The sequence below is a fragment of the Pieris napi genome, chromosome Z, assembly GCF_905475465.1.
Source record: "Pieris napi chromosome Z, ilPieNapi1.2, whole genome shotgun sequence".
Classification (NCBI taxonomy): domain Eukaryota; kingdom Metazoa; phylum Arthropoda; class Insecta; order Lepidoptera; family Pieridae; genus Pieris; species Pieris napi.
In genome coordinates, this window is record NC_062259.1 from 9097460 (window position 1) to 9120003 (window position 22544).

The 22544-nt window shown below is 32.1% G+C and overlaps 4 protein-coding genes across 5 annotated transcripts; 2 read left to right on the plus strand and 2 right to left on the minus strand.

Annotated features, from left to right (window-relative positions):
- Nucleotides 1-32: 32 nt before the first annotated feature.
- Nucleotides 33-1833, minus strand: LOC125062635. The gene is made up of 3 exons (XM_047668675.1): nucleotides 1367-1833; nucleotides 1009-1156; nucleotides 33-945 (listed from the first exon to the last, which is right to left on the minus strand). The coding sequence occupies exons 1-3, from the start codon at nucleotides 1545-1547 to the stop codon at nucleotides 390-392; spliced, it is 885 nt and encodes a 294-aa protein (XP_047524631.1). The 5' UTR covers nucleotides 1548-1833; the 3' UTR covers nucleotides 33-389.
- Nucleotides 1834-6444: 4611 nt separating this feature from the next.
- On the plus strand, nucleotides 6445-8762 carry LOC125062723 (LETM1 domain-containing protein 1). The gene is made up of 4 exons (XM_047668810.1): nucleotides 6445-6714; nucleotides 7038-7400; nucleotides 7944-8232; nucleotides 8438-8762. Exons 1-4 carry the CDS (start codon nucleotides 6617-6619, stop codon nucleotides 8759-8761), a joined length of 1074 nt encoding a protein of 357 aa, XP_047524766.1. The 5' UTR covers nucleotides 6445-6616; the 3' UTR covers nucleotide 8762.
- Nucleotides 8763-15122: 6360 nt separating this feature from the next.
- Nucleotides 15123-18493, plus strand: LOC125062719. Its single transcript, XM_047668807.1, has one exon. It carries the CDS (start codon nucleotides 15128-15130, stop codon nucleotides 18428-18430), a length of 3303 nt encoding a protein of 1100 aa, XP_047524763.1. The 5' UTR covers nucleotides 15123-15127; the 3' UTR covers nucleotides 18431-18493.
- An 8-nt stretch (nucleotides 18494-18501) lies between these two features.
- Nucleotides 18502-22083, minus strand: LOC125062720 (solute carrier family 66 member 3). Of its 2 annotated transcripts, none has more exons than XM_047668808.1 (5): nucleotides 21680-22083; nucleotides 21401-21577; nucleotides 20847-21072; nucleotides 20595-20715; nucleotides 18502-19408 (listed from the first exon to the last, which is right to left on the minus strand). In XM_047668808.1, exons 1-5 carry the CDS (start codon nucleotides 21709-21711, stop codon nucleotides 19224-19226), a joined length of 741 nt encoding a protein of 246 aa, XP_047524764.1. In that variant the 5' UTR covers nucleotides 21712-22083; the 3' UTR covers nucleotides 18502-19223. The 2 variants fall into 2 exon arrangements, with proteins under 2 accessions (XP_047524764.1, XP_047524765.1); XM_047668809.1 differs by having other exon boundaries at nucleotides 21657-22082.
- Nucleotides 22084-22544: the final 461 nt, after the last annotated feature.

A 22544-nucleotide genomic window follows, 5' to 3' on the forward strand; every position in this document is an offset into this window, starting at 1 on the left:
GGTTGCTTGCAAACATTTTGTAAAACCTTGGTGGTTGGAAGAGTGAAGGAGAGTTTCTTGCCAGTTCTTCTCGTTCTACGCTTGATTTGGGGACTGGCAGTAAATGTAACTTTGGAAGCATTAATTTTTTTACTGACGTTCACAAGCGTATCTTAAGTAGGTAACTAATACATTAATAAATGATGTCTATATTTTATCCCTAAAAATTCTTTAAAAAATTATTAATATAATCCTTATAGTAATACAAATACAAAACATAAGATCGTGATGAATGGTACATAAATCAGTGTAAAGTGTATCCTTTAACAGACAACTAAATTCTAAAAGAAAAAAAAGTTAAAAGAAGTGTGTCAGTATGTAAAAAATGAACAATATGTCTAATATTTTTCTTATCTGTGTCTTGATTTACTAAAGTTTTGCATGCAGCGGAGTACTTCGTGAATATCGGAATGGCTCTTTGTTTCTGGTACAAAATCATATGGCGTAGAAACTTCAGCAACATCAACTGTTATAGTATCAATTATTTCATTGCTCTTCAAGCGCATGCCTATATTCAACTTAAAAGGTATATGCCCATTTCTAAAAATAATATAAATATTCTCTTGATCTATGATCCTCAAAGAAAAAAAATCATTAATTTTTACAGCCTTCATTCGTATTTTATATGATGTCATTTTTTGCATTATTTTCTGAGCTTTGCCTCTTACGAAGTTTTCAAATTCAATCGCTAACATGTCATCATCGACTTTAGAGATATTGTCATTATTAAAAATCATTAAATCATCAGGTATAATGAAGTTTTGTAAAAGTGAATCATCTGTTACTTTATTATCCATGTAAACATTTTGTAAAACAGGGGGATCGTTTAGCGAATGCCATTTCCATTTACTTGGAACGCCAATTTTATTATCAATAATAATTCCCTCTGATTGGTTGTATTTTATCCTGAAAGAAATATATTTGAGTAGTTATTCAAAAGCTAATCAACTTTTTGTTTTAATTTTGTACCTGGCCTTTCCGGACTGATCATAAACAACACCGTTTCCTAAATAGTCAAAACAAGCCAAAATAGTCAATGGCCTTCTTGTATTCTTTACGTCGACATAGTCATCTTCGTTTAAGTCATATATAATATACCTATACTTATCACTACGACCTGTAAGAAATTGTTTTAGTAATCTTTGTAAAATGATGACACATAATACTTTTATTTCCTAACTTTACAATTATCAATGTCAACAAATATACTGTAAAACGAGAGATCCAAGTAACATCAACTCAGGTAACAGAGAAAATACATGATTAAGTTCCTCTCGGCTAAAAAGGCGCCGATATTTAATACGACCACGAAATCACCTGTTCTTACCTTGGCTATTACAATAATGGAGTGCAACAGAACCATTTTTATAAAACCATTTACCACCGCAGCCATTTTCATTTATTTCTGCTAAAATCTCCCTCGTATCATAGAACATAGCTCTTTTATGTGCATGAGTCTTAAACCAATCGAAGTGAGGATTTGCTGGCTCCATTTTATATATATTCATCTGATGAGAGTACAAAACATATATATTTGCTGTGTTTACCAAGATACTGAGATTTAATTCGGACGTTAAACTTTATATTTGTGTTATTAACAACAGACGAGGTCAGTTTAAATAGACGAGGTCTGTTTAAATAGACGAGGTTTGATCAACACCGTAAAGTTGTATAGATAAATCAATAACTAAATATGGCTTAGTACTTTATTACTGTGATAATAAGAAATATAGGATTTTCTTATAATAGAAACTGTAAAATAATGGGCCTTATCGAATCTCGATAAAATCAAGCTTTTACACATTAGACAGAAATTACGTACGAGATTGTACGTCTCCATAGAACAATTGTATGATCCTCCTACCATTAAACCGAGAAAAATCATAAATGTTTATATGGTACTGTACTACATAACTGCTCCTTGTCTACTTTAAAAAAAAATCTAGAAACCCTTCTCATAATTTTCGTGCTTGGCAACATAGTCCATCCTTTATCAATAAATTCTTTCTTTGAAAGTGCGTATTTTGTTATTCCCTTACCCATCTAAAAAACGAACGATTAATGAAGACATATTTTATGATTTAGTTACAAAAAATGTTTAACTTAGTAGATAATATATTATACTAACAAAACGACTTTTAGCCATCTCTTCAATTGAACTTTCGGATGAAGATGACGTTTTTGAAGATTTTGATGATTCAACTGGTGTAACGCATTGAATTTGATTTTTAAAGAGGATAGGTTCCAATGTGATAGGGTATTTTGTTTTCATGCGCTGATCTCGAGATACCATCCGTGTTCCACGTATCATAACACGCGGTAGACTATCATGAGGCGTACAGACTAAAGTACTTCCTGCAGTTATCAAATGTGCATCAGGCCTCCGAGGTTTAGGTGGACGCACGGGCAATTCAGGAAGAGGTTCAATCTTCGGCATATTTTTCAAGATACGTAGAGTAGATTTAGTTTTTCCTGGCTTTAATTTTCCTTCTTCTTTGTGGATTTTTATTAATTGCAACATAAGTTCATATTCTGGATCAAGTTTATATTTTCTTCCTTTTGTGTTTTCCGGTGACGTTTTGGTATTTGTTTTGTTTTTATTTGTTTCATCTTCACTAAAATGATAAAATTAAATTTTACTAACTGCCATAATACACTGTTGTCATAATTCTATATGAGGAACTTACTTCAATTCACCATCTTCACCGGTTTTTTTTAATGATCTTATATTTTTTCTACGATCTGAAACCATTTTAGAATCTTTTAGGGCGTTTTGTTTTGAGAGATAATCTCCGTCACCATCTAACATTCCTGCAACTCCTAGCTTCAACGCATCATTCAGTTCTGAACTTTCGATTTTGTTGTCTTTAATAACTGGTAGCTCCAGGGAAACTTTAGGATGCATGCGTTCATTTTTTTGTTCGTTAAAATATCTACACATACATGTACTTAAAACGGATGCCGAGTCTTCTTTTGACAATTTATCTAAGCTTATTTCATTTATTATTTCTAATAAAACATTTTTGGTTTCTTTATCCACAGGAAGTGGCAGTACAATCTTCCTGGAAGGAAACGCATCTACGCGAGGGTGGATCGTTGGCGATGGCATTTTCAGAAAATTGATAAGTTTCCTAAGTTCCGGATCTGAATCTCGAACAAAGCAAACCCTATGTGGACAAGTGTTTTGTACATCAATAATTGTCATTAGAGTATTTTTCACAGTTTGCCACCAAGCTGCGTATTCCTCTCTGAGACTTTCAGTTTGCTGTACTCTACATGATATAAATCTCTCCAACATGTATTCACATCGCTTACACTTCAATTTTACATTAGATCGCTTACAATGGTCGCATATAGCCAAAACTTCATTTTTTCTTATAATATCTATATTGTCTAGCAGATCACGAACTCGCTGTATTACCTTTTGACATTGGTAACATTTTGTTTTGTATTGACCTGGGGAAATTTAGGTTAATTTTTTTGGGTAAGAATACAAATATATATATATATCAGATAAAGTAAACTGGAATAAAAATAAAAATAGATTTATTCTACAATCCTACTAAGTAACATAGCGAGCTCACTATTATTTATTAAATTATAATTCAATTTAATATAAAGACATGACTGACTTACAAAGTTCTGCAACATAATTAAATTTTTTCAATTCCTTGAGACCGCTGTTGTGTAATATAATACTAGCTATGTTTTTGTATCTTATGTTTTTTGACTGTTGAAAATTAAAAATTATATATTTTTTCAATACATATCGTAAGATATATTCATTAGTTACTTCAAATCTCACCGAATTTTCCGAATAAATTACGAGTCCAGAGCTCTTAAGATTCACAATTTGCTTGAATTCAGTATTACAAGATGCTTTACATTTCAAACAGCAGCGCGTGTTATCACTGTAACAATATTTTTTCTAATTAGGTTACGAACAGCTTATATTTCTGTTGAGATTGATTGATTATAAACAAAAACCTTATAATGAGTAATCTTAAAATAGGCATAAAAACCCTCATATCAATAATCATAATGTCATAATAAGAACAGTTTATATATTTATAATTGTAGTCAAAACTGATGACCTAAAAACCTTCACATTATAAAGTCACCTTGCCTTGAGTATAACGGCAAAGCGTTCATTACACGGCAGTGAAACTTCTAGGAAGGTGATTAAATCATTTGATAGACATGGGCTACCAATATTTTAAATACATCATGGTGCCATAATTTAAAAGTTTACTAGCAACTACAGGACTTCTGTTGTCAGTTAAACTTCTAGAGCCATAACAGGCATAGTTTGATTGAGAAGTACTGATGAATTAATTAAGTTTAGAAATTTACTAGGAATTGTATTTTTAAGCGATAATACCATATTATGCAATTTTTTTGACACTTGATTTATTGCTGTTATTATGTTTCATGAAATATTATTGTACAACAGTCTACTAGCACAATGATAACTTTTACAAAATTCACCGATTTACTTTTTATTTGGATAATATTCTAATTAAACTATTTAAAACTATCATGAATAATGGACCTAAAAAGTTTAATTTACAACATAGCGCCACCTCGCATCAATTATCATTATCAATTTAAGGCATAAAAAAAATTGGTGTCTGGACGAACGTATATATGTGCGTGTATGAGAGCGTATGGCTTACTAATTACTTATTTTGTATATCATTCCTGTAGGAAGCATTTGTTTTAATAAAAACGTCAATATGAGAAAATGAATTGTACTTGGCCATAAATTGTATTTAAGGGGGTGTTTACGGAGAAAATATTTGCTGTGTTAGATGTCATAGTTGGCTCAGACCGCTTACGAACATCACTTAATTAGTGTATAAGTGATATTATTAGTGTATAATGTATTAATACGTTTAATCTTTTACTTTTTCTAATTTACTTAGAATTCCAGATATAGAATAAAATGCCAAAAGCCTGCTGAGAAGCTTTATTCTTTACATTCGGATTAATAATTATAAGTACCTTGAACTCATCTTGAAATATATTTTGTTTATACTTCCTTAAAATTCATCGTTATAACGTGATAATATTATGTAATTTTTATGACCAGTTTTGTTTCAGAATTTACCACGTTCTATGATTGATTAGAAGACTTGACATGTTTTAAGGATTGTCAACTTGTCAATAAAATTTTCCAAAAAAAATACTAAAATTATGAAAGAAGTTTCTATCTAGGTACTTATGTCATGAGATAAGATCATGATAAACAACTTAATGTAGATAAATAATGGATTCTGAAGGTCGTGTTAGTGTTGCCGCACAATTTCCTCCACTCCTTGTCTTCCACAATCTTCAGCGCCTGTGTTACCTGTAAGGGCCTATACATAATCGGTCCAGCGAGTTAGGGCTTAGAGGTCGAGTGCCGTCCACTCTGCCAATCGCAATGTTTTTCTACACCTCTACGTGTAACATGTCCAAAATGACACAACTCGTAATAAAACTTGCAACATCTCAGGCATCAATATTGTCGACCACTATGTGTACAAATCACAACAATCCAATGATGACAGCACTGTCTATGATAAAAAAGAATAGTGGAGACTGGAGTAGTGGAATTGGAATGGTGAAAGATGCTATGTTACGTTTATGCAACATATGGAGGAGGAGAGGAATTGTATAAAAACCAAAATCAGACCGATCCGTGCCCTTGTATTTTCTATCTTCCTGTATTGATCAGAAACGTTGATAATCTTAAGGCGGAAACACATTATTAAAACGATTTTTCCATTATACAACAACAAAATAAAATCTTAATATTCCGTACTTATACAAATAATGATACTCACGAACTTTTGGTGTTAGTAGAAATTTGCTATAACTGGTAGGTTATTTTATGTTTGTGTGCCATGCATTCTATTCATGACTAATTAAAGTGCCTACACGATGCTATACTTTTTAATTAATTCATAAAAATAGGTAAATTTGTCCTCATTATAATGTTACATAGTATTTAGTTTAAAATAATTACTGACTTTTCCTGAATTTACTCTAAAAACTAAAAGTATATGTAATAATTTTGATCTTAATTTTTTTGGATAACAATAAAATTTACCATCTCGACCTTACAATCTAGCCTCATTTTAGATGAGATCAAACTATTTATTATTATTTGGCTTTCGACCAGGACTGTGGGATGTTGTCATGTCATAGGTATATTTTTCACTAGAAAATTCCATCATCCATGTTCCAATGCAAAAAATTCAATGGGATAATCCCGTTATATTTTCTTTTTAATTTATATTATTCTACATTTTAATACCTTCTGTTAATTATCAATGTCAATGTCTGTTGTTTTGTTGATAGCTGACAATTTAATATTCCGTTTGACATTTGCATGTAAACAGCTGATGCTTCAATCTTCTAGCTTAAAAATAAAATACCTATTATAAATAGAAAACTGTCTAGTGTCTAGTGTCTGCGATCTTCAGTGTGTTCCAGACACGTTAAAAATATTTTACTAGGCTTTTCTTAATTATCTTTTCAAAACAAATTATTTTCATTTTGTTAAAATTTAAATTGGGATAAGCTTTATACTATGTCTACCTATAGAATAAATACAGTTTCAAGAATACTTTTATCCTACAATCGTTCAAATTGTATTAAATTGTGTAGCCAAAGAATCGATGCGAATAGGTGAGTAATAAATACTCTAGTATAGTAAACAACTATTTATAAATATTACGCTCAAATCTTAGACATAAACATGTTTTGTGTTGTGACTAGGCATAATCATATAGACTGAGTACTTAAAAAAATACTCTTCGTGGTTATTACATTTCACAAATATGTAAGATTTTTCAAAGGAAGTATTTTTTACCTTATACATGTATATTGTAAACCATGTTATCAACAATATCAAACTGTCTCAACATTATCAATCTTTGAAAATAAAGTACCTTTACCATACTATATTGAATATTTACTTAATAAACAAGTTTGATCACTATTGATTTCAGATTCTTGACACAAGAGCGACCAAAACATACAAGTGCTATAAAACATGAAAAGGAAAAATTTAGAACATTTGTAATAACTAGATACATTCAGTATGTGAAAAATTATACTAAAGTGCTGGAGGTAAGATTTCCAGCAGCAATGAAGATGTACCGAGTGTTTAGTATTGGTATAAAAGACTTTCTTAGAGATTTAAAAGCATATATCACACTTAGAATCAAGTTCACTAGAGATCAGGGCTTTTCAAAAATGAGTCGACAAGACATTGAACTTTATGAAAAAATGCCAGGAGACATGTGGAAAATAGCACCTGTTTTAATATTGTCTACCATTCCTTTTGGAAACTATATCATATTCCCATTAGCGTAAGTACTATCCATATTAGCCTCTTTGAAAGAATTCTTTAAATGCTGGTATATGACATAAATATATACAGTTTATAAAGACACTCAAGGGACTATACATATTATATTTTCTTGTTACAAAGAGTTCTTGTAATTATACTATTTTTTTCTATATATAGAAAAAAATTAATATTAGAAAAAGCTATTAAATTTTCTAGTCTGTCTGTTCTTTTCGCCTGTCGTCGTTCAATGCACCAGTAACTATGTCGTGTTTTTACTTTTTTTATTCATATCCTGCGATATTGAGGCATTTTCAAAGCAATCCGAATTTGTAAGCAAAAGAACGGATTTCTTAGAAAGTTTGGTATATATTATGATGCCAACAGTCTAGTCAGTTATTGTGGGCTAAGACAAAAGAAAATCGAGAGATGTTACACGGTGTTTACACTGTATTTGATATTATGTTAAGGTATAGAGCAGTATTATGTAGTAAGTTTGAATTTTTTTTAGTCATATTGATAAGCCTTATTGCATACTTAATACTATTTCTAACCTATTTTCCAGATTACTGAAACCCAAAAAGCTGTTGTGCTCTCATTTTTGGTCTATACAACAGAGAGTGGAATTTTCAATGCAAGATTTGACAGAACGTCTAAGACACAACCGTGCTGTGTTTAGAGCTCTTCAAGAAAAAATGGGCAGTATTCCAGAGAGTGATTTAAAAGTGAAGTGGGAAAAAATAATTGCCCTTTTAGGGTCAGGAGTTCACCCAACTCCTAACGATGTAATAGCTTGTGAAAAGTTATTTACAATGTCTCCATATAGTTTAAAAGATCTGTCATACTCGCACATGGTAAGGAAAATTTAATTTTTTTCTTAAAATACTATTGATTTACGGAAAAAAACTATCTAATAGATAGATAATCCTGGGTGTCTATAGTTTCCAAAATATATAAATTATTTTCTACCCTTGTCAAAATTAAATGATTAAAAACTATTAAGTATAGTTAACTATTTCTATTATAGTACTAAAATATTTATTTTTATTATATTTTTAGGGGCAGTTGCTCAAAATGCATGGGTTACAAAAAAGCTTATTTAGGAGGAAAAAACTAAAATATAGAGCATTCTTGCTATGGGAAATGGACAAAGCAATAATTAGGGAAGGTGGTGTGGATGTACTTGGATCTGAATCATTGAGAAATGCATGTCACATACGTGGTTTAAATGGAAGCCACCTATCAAATCAGAACATGCGAGATTGGCTCCAACAATGGTTACAAGTTTCACAAAATATCAACTCAACTTCATATTCTTTATTACTACATTGTCCAATCCTATTTGCCTATAATCATCCACAAAACTGGGTTTTAATATATTAAAATACCGTAGCCAATGTCAGGGTCAGATAGCTAATGAAGAAAAATATTTATGTTTTTATTACACAGATCAATTTAGATAGGTTTGTTTGATCAGCGCAAGCACATAAATACTTGTGTGACACAAAGGAATTAATAATCGTCGTACAAAGTGATGTTTTTTAAAAACAAGAATGTTGTAGATACAAATAAAAAAAAACTGTACCTAGGTTCCTCTTAATAATTTTGATTTAATCAAAATATGTAAATATGTTCAGTTATTCTTTTGCCTAAAACATTAACTAAACTAAATTTTTTTAAGTTGATTATGCTTTTGTGATATTAATGTTAGCAAATAATTTGTTTAATATTAAATAAATTAGTATTCTAACTCCTTGTGTATTTATAATTACCACTCTAACTCTGAATCATACAAAATATATATGAACCTACAAGCGTATTAACCAATAGGAATAATGTGCGTAACGTTTCGACTTCTCAACATTTATAAAGCAATGACCTCTGTTAAGAAATAGCAAAAATGTTACGCTGTGTAACGCGTGCCTTACATGGAAATATAATAACCAGTTCGTTGATAAGTCAGACAGCCTCACTAGCTAATTACAAACCAAACATATTATAGTAATAGACCAGTAATGTTAAATGCAAAAACTTCTTTTACATCTTTACAACATAAACACACTAAATTGTAAACAATATTTTGAGAATTACACATCTTGGATGCAAACCATAAAATCTTTAATAGGTATCAGTAGATGGCATGATAATAAATCAGCGTTTGTAGTGTTTAGCCATTATAACACGCTACTAGATGGAGCCATACGTACATTGAAAGCTACAAATACTTAGTCTGGACTTCTGGAGCCTTCTCTGTATGACCTGAATCGCCGAGACGTGAAGTGTTATTTAAATATATAATTTTGTCCTGACATTATTTCAATTATTCATTTTCTGGTTTCCTTTTGTAAATTTCCTATAGTGTTCAGTTTTAAATTATACTGAACATGAACAGATATGAACCACAATGAAAAAAAAATCTAAAAGCCGTTATAATAATAATACTAAATTTACTTGTATTTGAACGAAAATAATAGACGTTAATATATATTACAGTATCAATAATCGCCACATTAAGGGAAATCTATGATTTTGAACTATAACTAATTTGCAATTTTATGAGGAAACAATGGAACCGTTTCCATTATTTTTTGTTTGTATACGAAAGCGTCATTTTTAAAGTTGGGTCATTTGCACTTAAAATTAATACCTAAATAAAACAACATCATGTTATAGTCTGTGGCTTTACAGTAACTTATTTATTTGATTTGATAGACAAATTAATTTGTTTTAGCGCCGTACGTTTCATGGCTCTTACAAAGTTTTGTCAATGATTTGATCACGAGAAAAATGCATCCTTTGCTATCTGGCACTGTATGTTATATTGATTGCAGTTTGAGTTAAAATTTGCGACATTTTTGTTTTGTGCAGCTACCTTATTGTATATTAGTAATTATTTAAGGTTACTCACACACTTAAATAAATACGAATAAGTAATAATTAGAGCTATCTTTTTCATTTTAATTTAATTAAGGAACATGTCAAGTCAACATTCCTTCGCAATTCCAATAGCATAAATCAATTCATTTATCAATAATATTACCTATATATAACATACATAGAGTATTTTATTATTAATTGAAGACGTGAGTGGATGAAGGTGATAAGTGCAATTTTTTAGATTTTGAGAAAATTGAAGTTAAAGTTTTGCTACAATTTTCTTTTGTAAGTCGCTTAAATGATTAGTTATGCCGTGAATTTGAATGCAAAGTAGTGTGAATGATCCTAAATATTGAGGATACGTTGATAATAAAACTCTTGCGATATTATTCGATATTATATTAAAAAAAACTTAACATAACTCCTTCTTCCATGAACTAACTTAAACTATTTGTCCTTACGGCTATATAAAATTAGGTGCTAAGTACGAATATTAATAAACATGTTAATTTTTTTTAATACACAGAACCAGCCTCTGCAAAAACTTAAGCTATTATATTACTATATCACACTTGTGATCATGCTATATATAAAAAGATACTATTCTTGGCTTAAAATTGACTCAAAAAAATAGCGATATTCTGGCTTCACGTACTTTAGTTGGTGTCGGAGATTCTGTTTTTTTTCTACTGAAACAGTACCATTCTTACCAGTCACACGTGGAATTTCTAAATTCGCGGACACCTTCGATTTCTTTTTTAATATGTCCACCTTTTTGAACGGTGTCATTTCATCGTACGATTCTTTGTATAGATAAGATCCATACTCCTCAACTCGAATCCATTTGATACCATCCCTAAAACTGATTTTTCTATTGCTTACATCTTTTTTCCTATTTATCAAATTGAGATTATCTTGTAACTCACCAATTTTTCTGAAATGTTCTGTCATATTAATCACTGTATTATTACGAGAAGCTTTGCAAATGATATCACGGTACTGGTCAGGAACGAAAACTGTGTCGTGCTTTCTTAGGACTTTTTCTATTCTGCCAAAATCACGATCCGAATCTAAATAAGAATGGCCAACTTCAGGAAACTTGTGATCGATTACTTTGAAATATCCTTTAAGGATAAGATATTGATAAAGTGTAATTATGGTGAAATTTTTGTTTTGGCCGGCACATGAATCTGACCAAATTAATAGGTGATCTTTGTTTTGGCAACTTGGATCTATTTCCACAAATCTTAAAAGTGCGCTCGCAACTTCGGCACTTCCGCGGTCCGCAACATCTTCAGTCCAGGTACAACATACGGCTTTTTCTTTGCTTCCATCACAAACATGAATACCCAGGTTGTAAAACCACAGTTGACGCAAATTGAATGCTTTTGATGTTGTTAGTTTTGGTAATGGCATGGTTTGTTGTAAATCCATCGTAACGTACACAATATCGCCATCTCGAGTTGGTTTTCTACGGTCAACTTGCATAGCTTCAACAGCAGCATAATAATTTGACTTATGTTCGTCATTTAAGTCTCCAGCATCGCACGTAGCGCACGTATCACTCTTTGGGTATCCAAACGATAGGTTGAATTGTGTGACAAAAATTTGGTTATATGAAGTTTTCTTGATACGGTATTGGTCTGGTAGGTCCTCATTATGACATATTTCTAAGTATACACTGTGCATCTTGGTCACATTCAGTAGCGGTGATAAATAGAGCTTGTCCATATTTTTGTTTCGTGAGTAATGAATTGTTCAGCAGGAAAACTAGAAATATGTTCTTTTATACGGTTAACAACGTCATCGTCCATTTTGTGAGGACGATTCTGATGTCTACCTTTCTGATCTGGTTTTGGAGCTGCAAGTCCTTCCTTGATTCCTTTTATAATGAGATCATTTTTTTTGCGACCTATCTGATAAATTCCGCACAAACCCAACTTGCATATTTTTGTCGTAATTCCATTCTTTTTTACGTAGTACTTATAGGACGCAGATTTATGCTTTCTAGCATTACAGCGTTTATTCGCTACAGGCATACTCTCAATGCTGCTGAATAATAGGGCATTCTTACTATTGGTGTCCAGGGAATAATAGCTGTTTAAAATAGACTGCCGATCATCAATGGAAAAATTATCTGAGCATTTAAGACTGCACTTCTCGTGACACAATCAATCAAAATCCCTACCTAAATCTTTTTTTTCGGAATTATCTCTCCTTTGTAAGATACATATTCCTCTCCTTTTGCTCTAACTATTGCTGCATAATTTTTCTTCCAAGATTGTTCATTCCTCGGCCGTTTTTCTGATTTATTTTCTTTTGGTGGAAATACTTTGCGCTTTTTTGGCATAATATTTTCTTCCAAATCCTTATTTGCATGCTGTTCACTAGTGGAGATAATAATGGGGTTTTCCTGCCGATCAGCATATTCATTGTCAGATTCATGCTCATTAACGCCACAAGAGCTAGTGCTATCGGGGCTTTCAGGAATGTAAATGTTATCACTAGCGGAAGAAAAATCTTCATTTCTATTCTGCAATGGAGATACATCCTCCAAGACTGTGTATGACTTTTTATTTCGAAAAGAAAGTCCAAAATAATCTATATCTTCCTCTAGGGAATTCTCTATTACATCTGAAATTTCATCATCTACAGAGACAGGAACTTTCGCAAGGCTGCCAATATAATTTGTGCCTTGACCGCTAGTGGATGGTTCAGCGATTACGTAACTTTTGCATGCATCTGCAAGATCACACGCAGGGTCCAGATTGTCTACAAAATCAAAGCCATAAGCATAGAAGAAGGCATGCGATCAAATAGTAAAAAAAAATGTTAGTAAACACCGATCAGGTACAAGTCCAAACCGTACCGAGTCCACCCAAAAATTTAAATATTGACATCGGTTTTTCCTCCTGCCATAAAATGTTTTTCGTTTATGAACCTTATCCCTAACACATCAAATTTTGACACCTTTACAACTATGAGTACAAAACAAAACATTATTACGAGAATGAACACTAAAAAAACAAAATATCATAGCGGTCAGCGTAGCCCCATCACCTCTTAGGTATGCCAAAATATTAATGAGTAACAAATGAAGTGTGGCACATTATAACCTTCAGTTGAGCAGAAAAGTTCACAAAAGTGTAGATACTGTGATTGAAACAATGCAAGCAAATAAAAAATTAGTAAAGATCTAAACTGCAATATTTTTGAGGATATGATTATTGTATACATCGTTGTTTTGAGCTATTTCGTTTACACGGTCACTTAAAGCAGCGTTCACCAACAATATTGCTCTTGCTTTGGCTCCTGCCATATTAATTTCACTTTAGAAATGTCAATTATGTATTTTAAACAATATTTTACACAGTATCCAACAGACACAAATCGACAATAACAGAAAGCGCGCGAAACTGCAACGAACGAACGTAATCAACACATTTATTTATTTTTTATTTGAACCTCTTGAGCGAATGAAGGTGTTATGTTAGCGACTTAACACCTTCATTCACGGAGAATAGGGTCGCTTTATTCGAACATAGTAAGCGCAGTGGTTATGTTCGTACATATCACCTTCTTCAACGCACAAAAAGTAAAGATTTTATTTTGTTGATTTGGGAGAAGGTGATATGTGTACATACCTCTTTCATCGTCTGTAATTTTTAAAATAAACTAAACATAACACCTTTTTCAAAATTTTATTTCCAAAAATAAGCTTTATATCGACGGTTTTAAGGTTTGTAGTAATTCAATTATACATATCACCTTCATCCACACAAAAAACACCAAAAACCGAAAATACGACATATCACCTTCATCCACTCACGTCTTTAATTGTAAAATAACTCCCTTTCTCCTAGTTTAATCCACTTTCCCAAACAGTACCTAATATTTGCTGAAATTATGAGCTTACGAAGTTAGGTAAAAATATATATCGATAAAATAATAATTAAATAATGACGAAATATAGACTATTTAGACAAAAACGAAAAATAGCTTGTACGGCTTAATACGATGCGACGGACGATTTTTGAGAAATGAAGATAGTCCATATTGCGGAACCATTGACGCACTTACCCTACACATAAAGTAAAAGTCGTATTTATTAGGTGTCTACCTATGTTGCTAAAAATTGTTTACTTAATATTATATATTATACTTATAAATTAATTTTTATTAAGAATTTACGATGTTAACCCAAAATCAAAAAGTATAGAAAATAAACTAATCATAACAAATGTTGGAAAATTTTTACTGTTATAAGGCATTATAACAGTAAAAATTTTCCAACATTTGTTACCGTTACCAATTGAAACTACGTAATTGTTTGTTTATCTCCTGCTTTTGAATAATTCCATAAATCATGAGGTTCACATCCCAGAATATTACGCAATTTGCGACGTTGTCGCGCTTGTTTTTTGTTCTCGCTATTCAAAGATTAGCAACCTCGCCCAAACGTCACTGCGTACGAATAATTTTTAAAGCGATGGCTCAACTCTCCCGGAAGTTGTATGATTTAATTTCAGTTTGTTACGTAAACATTTCATAATTTTCTACAGCTGACATCCAACGTCAAAATTTGTAAATATCGAAGAGTTACAGCTTCTCCACAGAAATGAATGAGTTTATGTCTACTTTATTAGTTAATTGTCTTTGACACAAACTAAAGTATTGATATTAATTTAGTATTAAGGTCTCGTTACTAGACTATACAATAAAAAATAAAAGAAAGATTAAAATCTTACCCTAATTATTGTATACCATGCAATCTTCTTTTTTTACTAATGGCTAGGTAGAATCAATCTTATTTATATGATTGGCAGTGACATCTTACAATGTCTGAAACTTTAGTGTTAAACAAGTATTCTGATGACAATTTATTTAATATTAATCTGTTTGACTATATGCATTATAAATGTAACCGAAAGTAAAAAACCTTATGACAAAAACAAATTAGCCACATGGCAGCTGGAATGTGAATTAGGTATTATTTCCGACCCCGAATGCCCTGTTGATGGTGGATGGTCTGCTTGGACCTCATGGACAAGCTGTCAAGGATCTTGCGATGAAACTGGTCACCGTAGGAGGACAAGAGAATGCATAAATCCACCACCGTCAAAAAATGGGTTACCATGTAGTGGAACAGATTACGAAATGGAAACATGTTACCTTAATAATTGCAGTTTAAAAGATTTTCGTTTATTGGTGAAGGGTGATCCAGCTAGATCTACGGGTCTCAGACAATTAGAGGCAGTTCCCGCTGTTGCAGAACGTTGTTTGCAAATTGAATGTCCGTTTGAAGCAATTGAAGCTGCTTTAGTAACAGAGAACATATGGCAATTAAATGCGGAAGAGATATGGAATGATTTGCTTTGTGTTAAGCGTAATTTAGGATGCCCCGTCACAGGACAGTGGAGTGCGTGGGACTCTTGGTCTATTTGCGGAGCACGTTGCGGAAAGGGTTTGCGATGGAAACAAAGAAAATGCGATACACCTCCTCCTTCAGATGCTCGCCTTACCTGTTCTGGATCCCCATTACAATATGAAGAATGTGAAGGTGATCAATGCGCTATAGAAGAACCGTATCTAGAACATTCGTCTACAGGTTCTTGGACGCCATGGGGCTCTTGGACGGAGTGTTCAGAAAATTGTGGTATGGGTATTAGGCGGAGAAAAAGATTATGCATTGAAAAATATACACCTCATTCGCTTTTTACCTGGAACACAAATTGTCGCGGACAATATGATCAAGTGGAAACTTGCTCGAAAAAAAAATGTAACCTCGATGGTGGATGGTCAGGTTGGAGCGCTTGGGGTGCGTGCTCCCAAACATGTGGGGCAGGTAAACGCTCTAGGTGTAGATCCTGCACGAGACCCTCACCGTTTGGGAAAGGTAAAAATTGCTTCGGATCACGAACTGAAGTTGGAACGTGTCACTTAAAGCCGTGTGAGGTTTATTCTCATACAGTGAGTTTTTTCAACGGTGACTCTGCTTTAGAATATTTTTTTCCAAAACAACACTTCACTTTTTTTCACTTTTATATCCGTTTTATGCCTTTGTCGCCGTCAGGAACAATCGTTCGTCGGGGAAAATTGAATGATCCATTTATACATCTAACATTGCATAAATGGCATTTATGTTTGGATATCAGTGGTTCGTCAAAATGTATATTGCCTCGCTTTTGTTCACCTAATTCAATAGCTCCCGCTGTTTGGCATTCAGCTCTAGTCACATTCACAAATAATGCAGCTTTATTGCGAATTGATGACGCACAAATGCCGTTGAAATATTCCGTGTCATGTAATCCTGAGCTAGATAAAAATGTATTATCTATAAGCGTAGGCAAAGAATTTCATGGAGCTGTCGAAGAAATTATTGTTAATTTCATTCCGTTGAGTATGTTCATTGAAAAACAACGACATTTAAGCACTTCATCAAAATTATTTCCAATATCCGCTTCAAATATTGTATATGACAAGGCCAATCTTGATGAAGCTTTTGTTTCACTAGAAAACGACTATTATATTCGCATACCCTGTTTTAATAAAAGTGAAGACACTTGGCATGTGAAATTGACTTTAAACCCTACAACGGGTGATGGTTTAATCTTAGTCATATACGATAGCTTGATTGGTAATTGGATATTATTAGCATTAGAGAATTTTCGTTTAAAAATTAAATTAAAAGCCGGTGAATGGAAACCCGAATCACTAAGTTCTACTGCGCATCAAATCGACCAATGGATAGATTTGAGCATATCCAAAAGAAAGTCAGCAAACGTAATTGAAGCTGCTATAAATGGTAGAGAACGGTTGCATATATTTTTGAATAATTGGCAATTTCAGAAGAGAGATGGTAATAATAGACGTCAAACTTACGTAAATGATTCAAGTGCAGGTATTTACAATATATGTGGTGATATCGATGATAAATACGCTACTGTTTTACCGAACACCATCCACCACATCAAATGTAGGGATGAATTTTATGTCGGCGACATACCTTTTTATATTAAGAAAAATATTTCTGAAGACATCCAAGGGTTTTCCGGCACTATTGCTTCTATACATATTAATGGCGCTTTATTAAACCTTCATGATTGCAATAGAGAAAGAAATATGGGTAATACCGTTCAGTTATCTTCGCGCACAGCGAGTCTCTCTGGATCTTATCATGAAACAGCGTGGGGTAAATCAAACATACTTAATCTCACCTGCATATATTCTAAGGTTTTAAGTTCTGTTAAAAGTCAAAGTTATTGGGTAATGTTAGACACAGCTATCTCCGGAAGATTGAGCAGCAAGAATGTTACGGTTTATGATGATGGAAGGATCCTCAGACTTTCGTTACCGGAAGATAAAGAACTGAGAGGGTTTTATACTTGCAGGTCATACTCAAACGAAAGAACTCGTAACGTAATCACATACGGCGTCATTGGTAAATTTGAAAACAATTTCATGGGCCCTGATTTCACCACAGCTTTGGCAGTATTTACGACACTTTCCCTAGTAGTATTCACATTAGGATGGCTTATAACAGAAGGTATCAATGATCTTCGCGATGGATATGGGTTTTTCAGAGACATACATCTTACCCCTGAAAAAGAAGCTGAGGCTGTTTGCAATTATATCGACCAAAATATACACTTATTGGGTTCGAAGAGTGCAGCTAGAGTGGCGAAAGCAAGAGCAAGACGCAAAGCCAGGCAATTAGCAAGTAGAGCAAGCTTCGCGGCGCAGGAACCAGAAGGTTTGATGGAAATAGATAACAACGGTTCCGTTATTGAAGAATCACCTTCAACCTCGTTGCTTCAATTACCAGATACAAAATGTCTCCGTATAGAACCATCTCACCAAGTTTTTAGATGCGAACCGTCGTATGTTAGTTCACCCCGGCACGGCTCTAACATAACTTCCCCTCTAACTAGAATAACGTCCTCCTCGTCTATAGAAAATTCTTCTAGGAATCTCTACTCAAAGTTATTACTTAGTAAAACAAGAACTTCATCAAAAGAAAATTTAGGTGCCCAGATATTACATCGAATTAAAAACGAGATACCCTCAAATCGATTACAATTACTAACAATAAAACCATCAGCACTAGTAAATACTTTATCACCAGGGCAACGAGTATTACAAAAATTCCAGCAGTTAAAAATGGATGATCCTTAACTTTAATTCTACAATTATATCATTTTAAGAAAAAATGATAAGCATGTCTAAAGGATTAAATAAAACAGGAATTTATTGAAGCGTGCCAACATATATTTCTATCGATCTGTTTTACATAGATTAATATTATAAATTTTCTTTCTACAGTTATAGAGCCGAATATTTATTTATAGCGCCAATGATGCTACACTTAAGGAAAAAGGCAAGACACATAAAATACATTTCAAAAACTCATAACAAATTCCATTGAAAAGTAAATAAATGCATAAAAGGTATATTTTTTTAAATTATTGTACTACCTATATGACTAGTTATATAGCTATAAACTCTAGAAAGATAATACAATTTTAAACACTGCATATTATATTATTTTACCCAGAACTTAAATAATAATCGAGACAAACTTTTAACCAATATTAAATTCGAGTTTTGACTAGTCTTGGTAAAAAACTCGATATACAATTGTACTTTTAAAAATCATATAAAATCTCATACAATAGTAGGTATATGTAAATGTCTTTTATATAACATGAGCAATAATTAATAAACTATAATAATAGTAACAAATAAAACACCCTAACGAAAGCGGCTATTCATAAAATGTAGAGCTTACCAACATAAACTAGTTCCTAAAGGAAATATTTTTAACAACACATTGTACGTTTCGTTAATCAATAAAGTAAAAAAACAGATCATTTTATTTATTATACATAAACGACGATTGCATTATTATAGCTACAGACTATTGACCTAATATCGTTACAATTCAATTTCGATCGCTTGTATTTTTGCCTTAATCGACGTGGTAGTGACGACGCACAGATGGCTCACGACGGCGAGTTGCAATCATAGGTGTTTGCACCTGCAGTTGATAATAGACCGCTGTTCCCAATACGGCACTACTCAATATCACCGAGACTGAATAATTAAGTAACAGGTGCTTGTCCGCGGAATCCATGAAAACAGTGAAAAAGCGACCTAAAAGCAATTACTTCTTTTAATTTTTATACCGACGTTGTAACGTTACATAGTTTTATCTAAAAAAAACAATACAATGTAGATTAAATGAGGCAGTACTTTTCGGCGCGTTAGCATGATGAATGTAAATCATATAATATAATTTCAAAAGACAGAACACAATGTTTTTAAACGATACTTATGTTTAAAAAATTTTTTATTTATTTCGTTCCCTACAGCTACATTAAATTAGATATAACAAAAAAGTATACAAAATATATAGCCTAAGATGGAAGACATAATAAATATAAAAAAAACGTAAATAAAAAATATTAAATAGATTTAACTAAGTACTACCTAATTCGGGTGTGTCTTGTGATGGTGTGTAAGTGATTATGTGTATGTGGGATGTGCTCATGATGTAGGTTATTTAGCGCTATGGATATTCTTAATACTCCTTTTAAGCATATTCCATAGCTTTCACAATTCGGGGCATAAATAATGGTATGTCCGAAATATTATGTTACGAAACCTGAAACTTTCAAAGATATTTTTTGTTAAGACGTCAGCTAACCATACAATGAATGTTATAAAAATAGACGGTTGCCAATTACAATATAACAATCGCGAATCGCTCTTGGGGCTGACTCTTGACGTAGACGTATCTAATATAATAGCTTAAATCACTTGTATCCTATCGTTATATGCTACAATTTGTACTGTGTCACATGTATTTTTTTAACTATTTGAAACATATGAAATTCATTAATATCGCAAGCAGCTGACACCAAGCATTGCGTAGCTAAGTTGGCAACGAGTTTAGATTCGCGTCAAACCCATGACTCATGGGGAGACCCATGAGATACTCACTGCCTAGCTATTATAGGGAAAGTTATGAATGCAGAAATTTATCAGACCAGGCATTATATTTGGCTGCAGTATTTTTTTCTAGCCCTGAAAAATTACTAACAACTTTAACAAGCTGTATATGCCTTGCTGCTTATATTTGCATTAACAAATTTTTAAAGAAGAAGGCTGTATAAGATTTTAACATTCATAACAAGATAAAATAAAATTATCACCACACTTCGCAAAAATCTTTCATCATAGCAATGAACATTTCCTTTTTATCATCCACATCATATGATTTTACACAATTAAATGTAGATACATAAGTATAAGTGAATATAATAAAACATGTACTTACCAGCATTAGTTAAAGCTGACATAGCCCAAGTTTCCATTGATATAGCATCTGAATTTGAAGCCCTGATCATTCCCACAATGTAAGTTACCTTAGCAACACCACTCAAAGGCAAACATAGTGGCTAAAAAAATAAAAAAAAGTTTAAAAATTAATGTATAGTTTTGTTATATGAATTCGTTTAAAGTTTTATGAATATAAAAGAAGTATGTATAATATGAATATCACTACTATAAATAATTTTTTAACACTTACAACAAGATAGTTAAGGGTCTCCATAGGTATTATTTCAATCAAGAATGCAGATACGGATACAATATATATGACAGCAGTTATTGATGTGTACTTGTTAGCCAGATGTCCTTTAGCTCTTAGTACATAAAACAACATTATATACTCCTGAATCAGTAGAGCTAAGTATTCCAGATAAGTATTTAATGTGTACTTATTTTTAAAGTTATACAATGCCATTATAGAGTATCTGTAAAAAAACAATACTATTTACTGGTGGCCTTTTGTGTCTTACCAGTAAGAATACAAATATATCTATTTTTCATCATCTTTATTTGGCAAGAATCAACCTCTTTGCCTACAAAGTCTAAATTATAATTATTTCTACAGAAATTAAGCACAAAGCCTTTGCTACAAAAGCATTTCAAAATATTGACAAATCTATGGTCAAGCATTTTATAATAAATTAGTCTGTTTAAATCTAATAATCCTTTAATTTAGCTACATAATTCTCAAATTTATGAAGTAAAATTTTTATAAAGAAATATTTAGATTATAACTTATTTAAAAACAATTACCCAACAATTTCCATTGCAATAGCTTGAAGACTTAAGCCTTTAATTTCACTTGGCCGCTTGTTCTTTAAGTGAAAGATTTGTGGCACTTTTAAAAATAAACATGTGAGTACTATGGTCCAATTTAAAAAATCCACAGCAAAAGCTTGTACTTCTACTTTCCAGGTATCCATATTTGTCCTTAAAAAATATATTGAAATAAATCAGCCCGAAAATGAAACAAATTTACTAAATATTTAAGCATATTATTAATACTCACATGATATCGAAATTATTACTTACCAGTTAAAATTTCGGAAACACGAACGACACATGCACTAACGAATGCAATGGTTTGCACAGTGCCGGATCACGGTTTGCAGTCAATTGAATATCAAGCTTTTGTGCGAATATTCTCCATCTCCCTCAACCCTCGCCGATTTCAGGGGAGCCTCACCTATCTACACCCGCCGCTCCGTTATAATTAGTATAAGCGTAGGTGCACTATGAAGCATTATTACTTACATTATCATGAAAATAATTGTTTTATAAGACTTGGTACTTGAATTATTATAGGTTCTTATCTCATTATTCTTAAAAAAATTATAATGTTTATTTATTTTGGGTTAATTATCCGCAATTGAATTCATCTACAAAAATTGAAATTGTACTTCAAATTACATAAAAAATAGATACATATTACACAGGTACTTCACTATCAACAGCTATGAAGTGTCGTTTGTCATTTGTCAAAATGTCATATCTAATGGTCAATGCCATTATTTTAATGCATAGTTAGTTCATTATTTTTTGGTATATTATAAGCATATAATATACCAAAAAATAATGAACTAACTGTTCTAGGTCACTATGAAACTTAGGTACTATCTTATTATTCATCAAACAAACTATTTACTACCTTCAGCGTATGAATTTTACTTTGACACTACGTTGACAATATGTCATATATACTGTAAAGTCAATAAAATGTGTTTTATTGACAATGACATATTATTATAACGACAATCTTTAAATAGTAGAAACTAGAACATTTTTACTTATTTTTTAAGAAATGCTATCGGCAGGCGTTAATAATTATTGCAATTGTTAATTTGCGTATGAAATGGCAAATAATTGTTATTTTTCCATAAATGTATACAATATTATC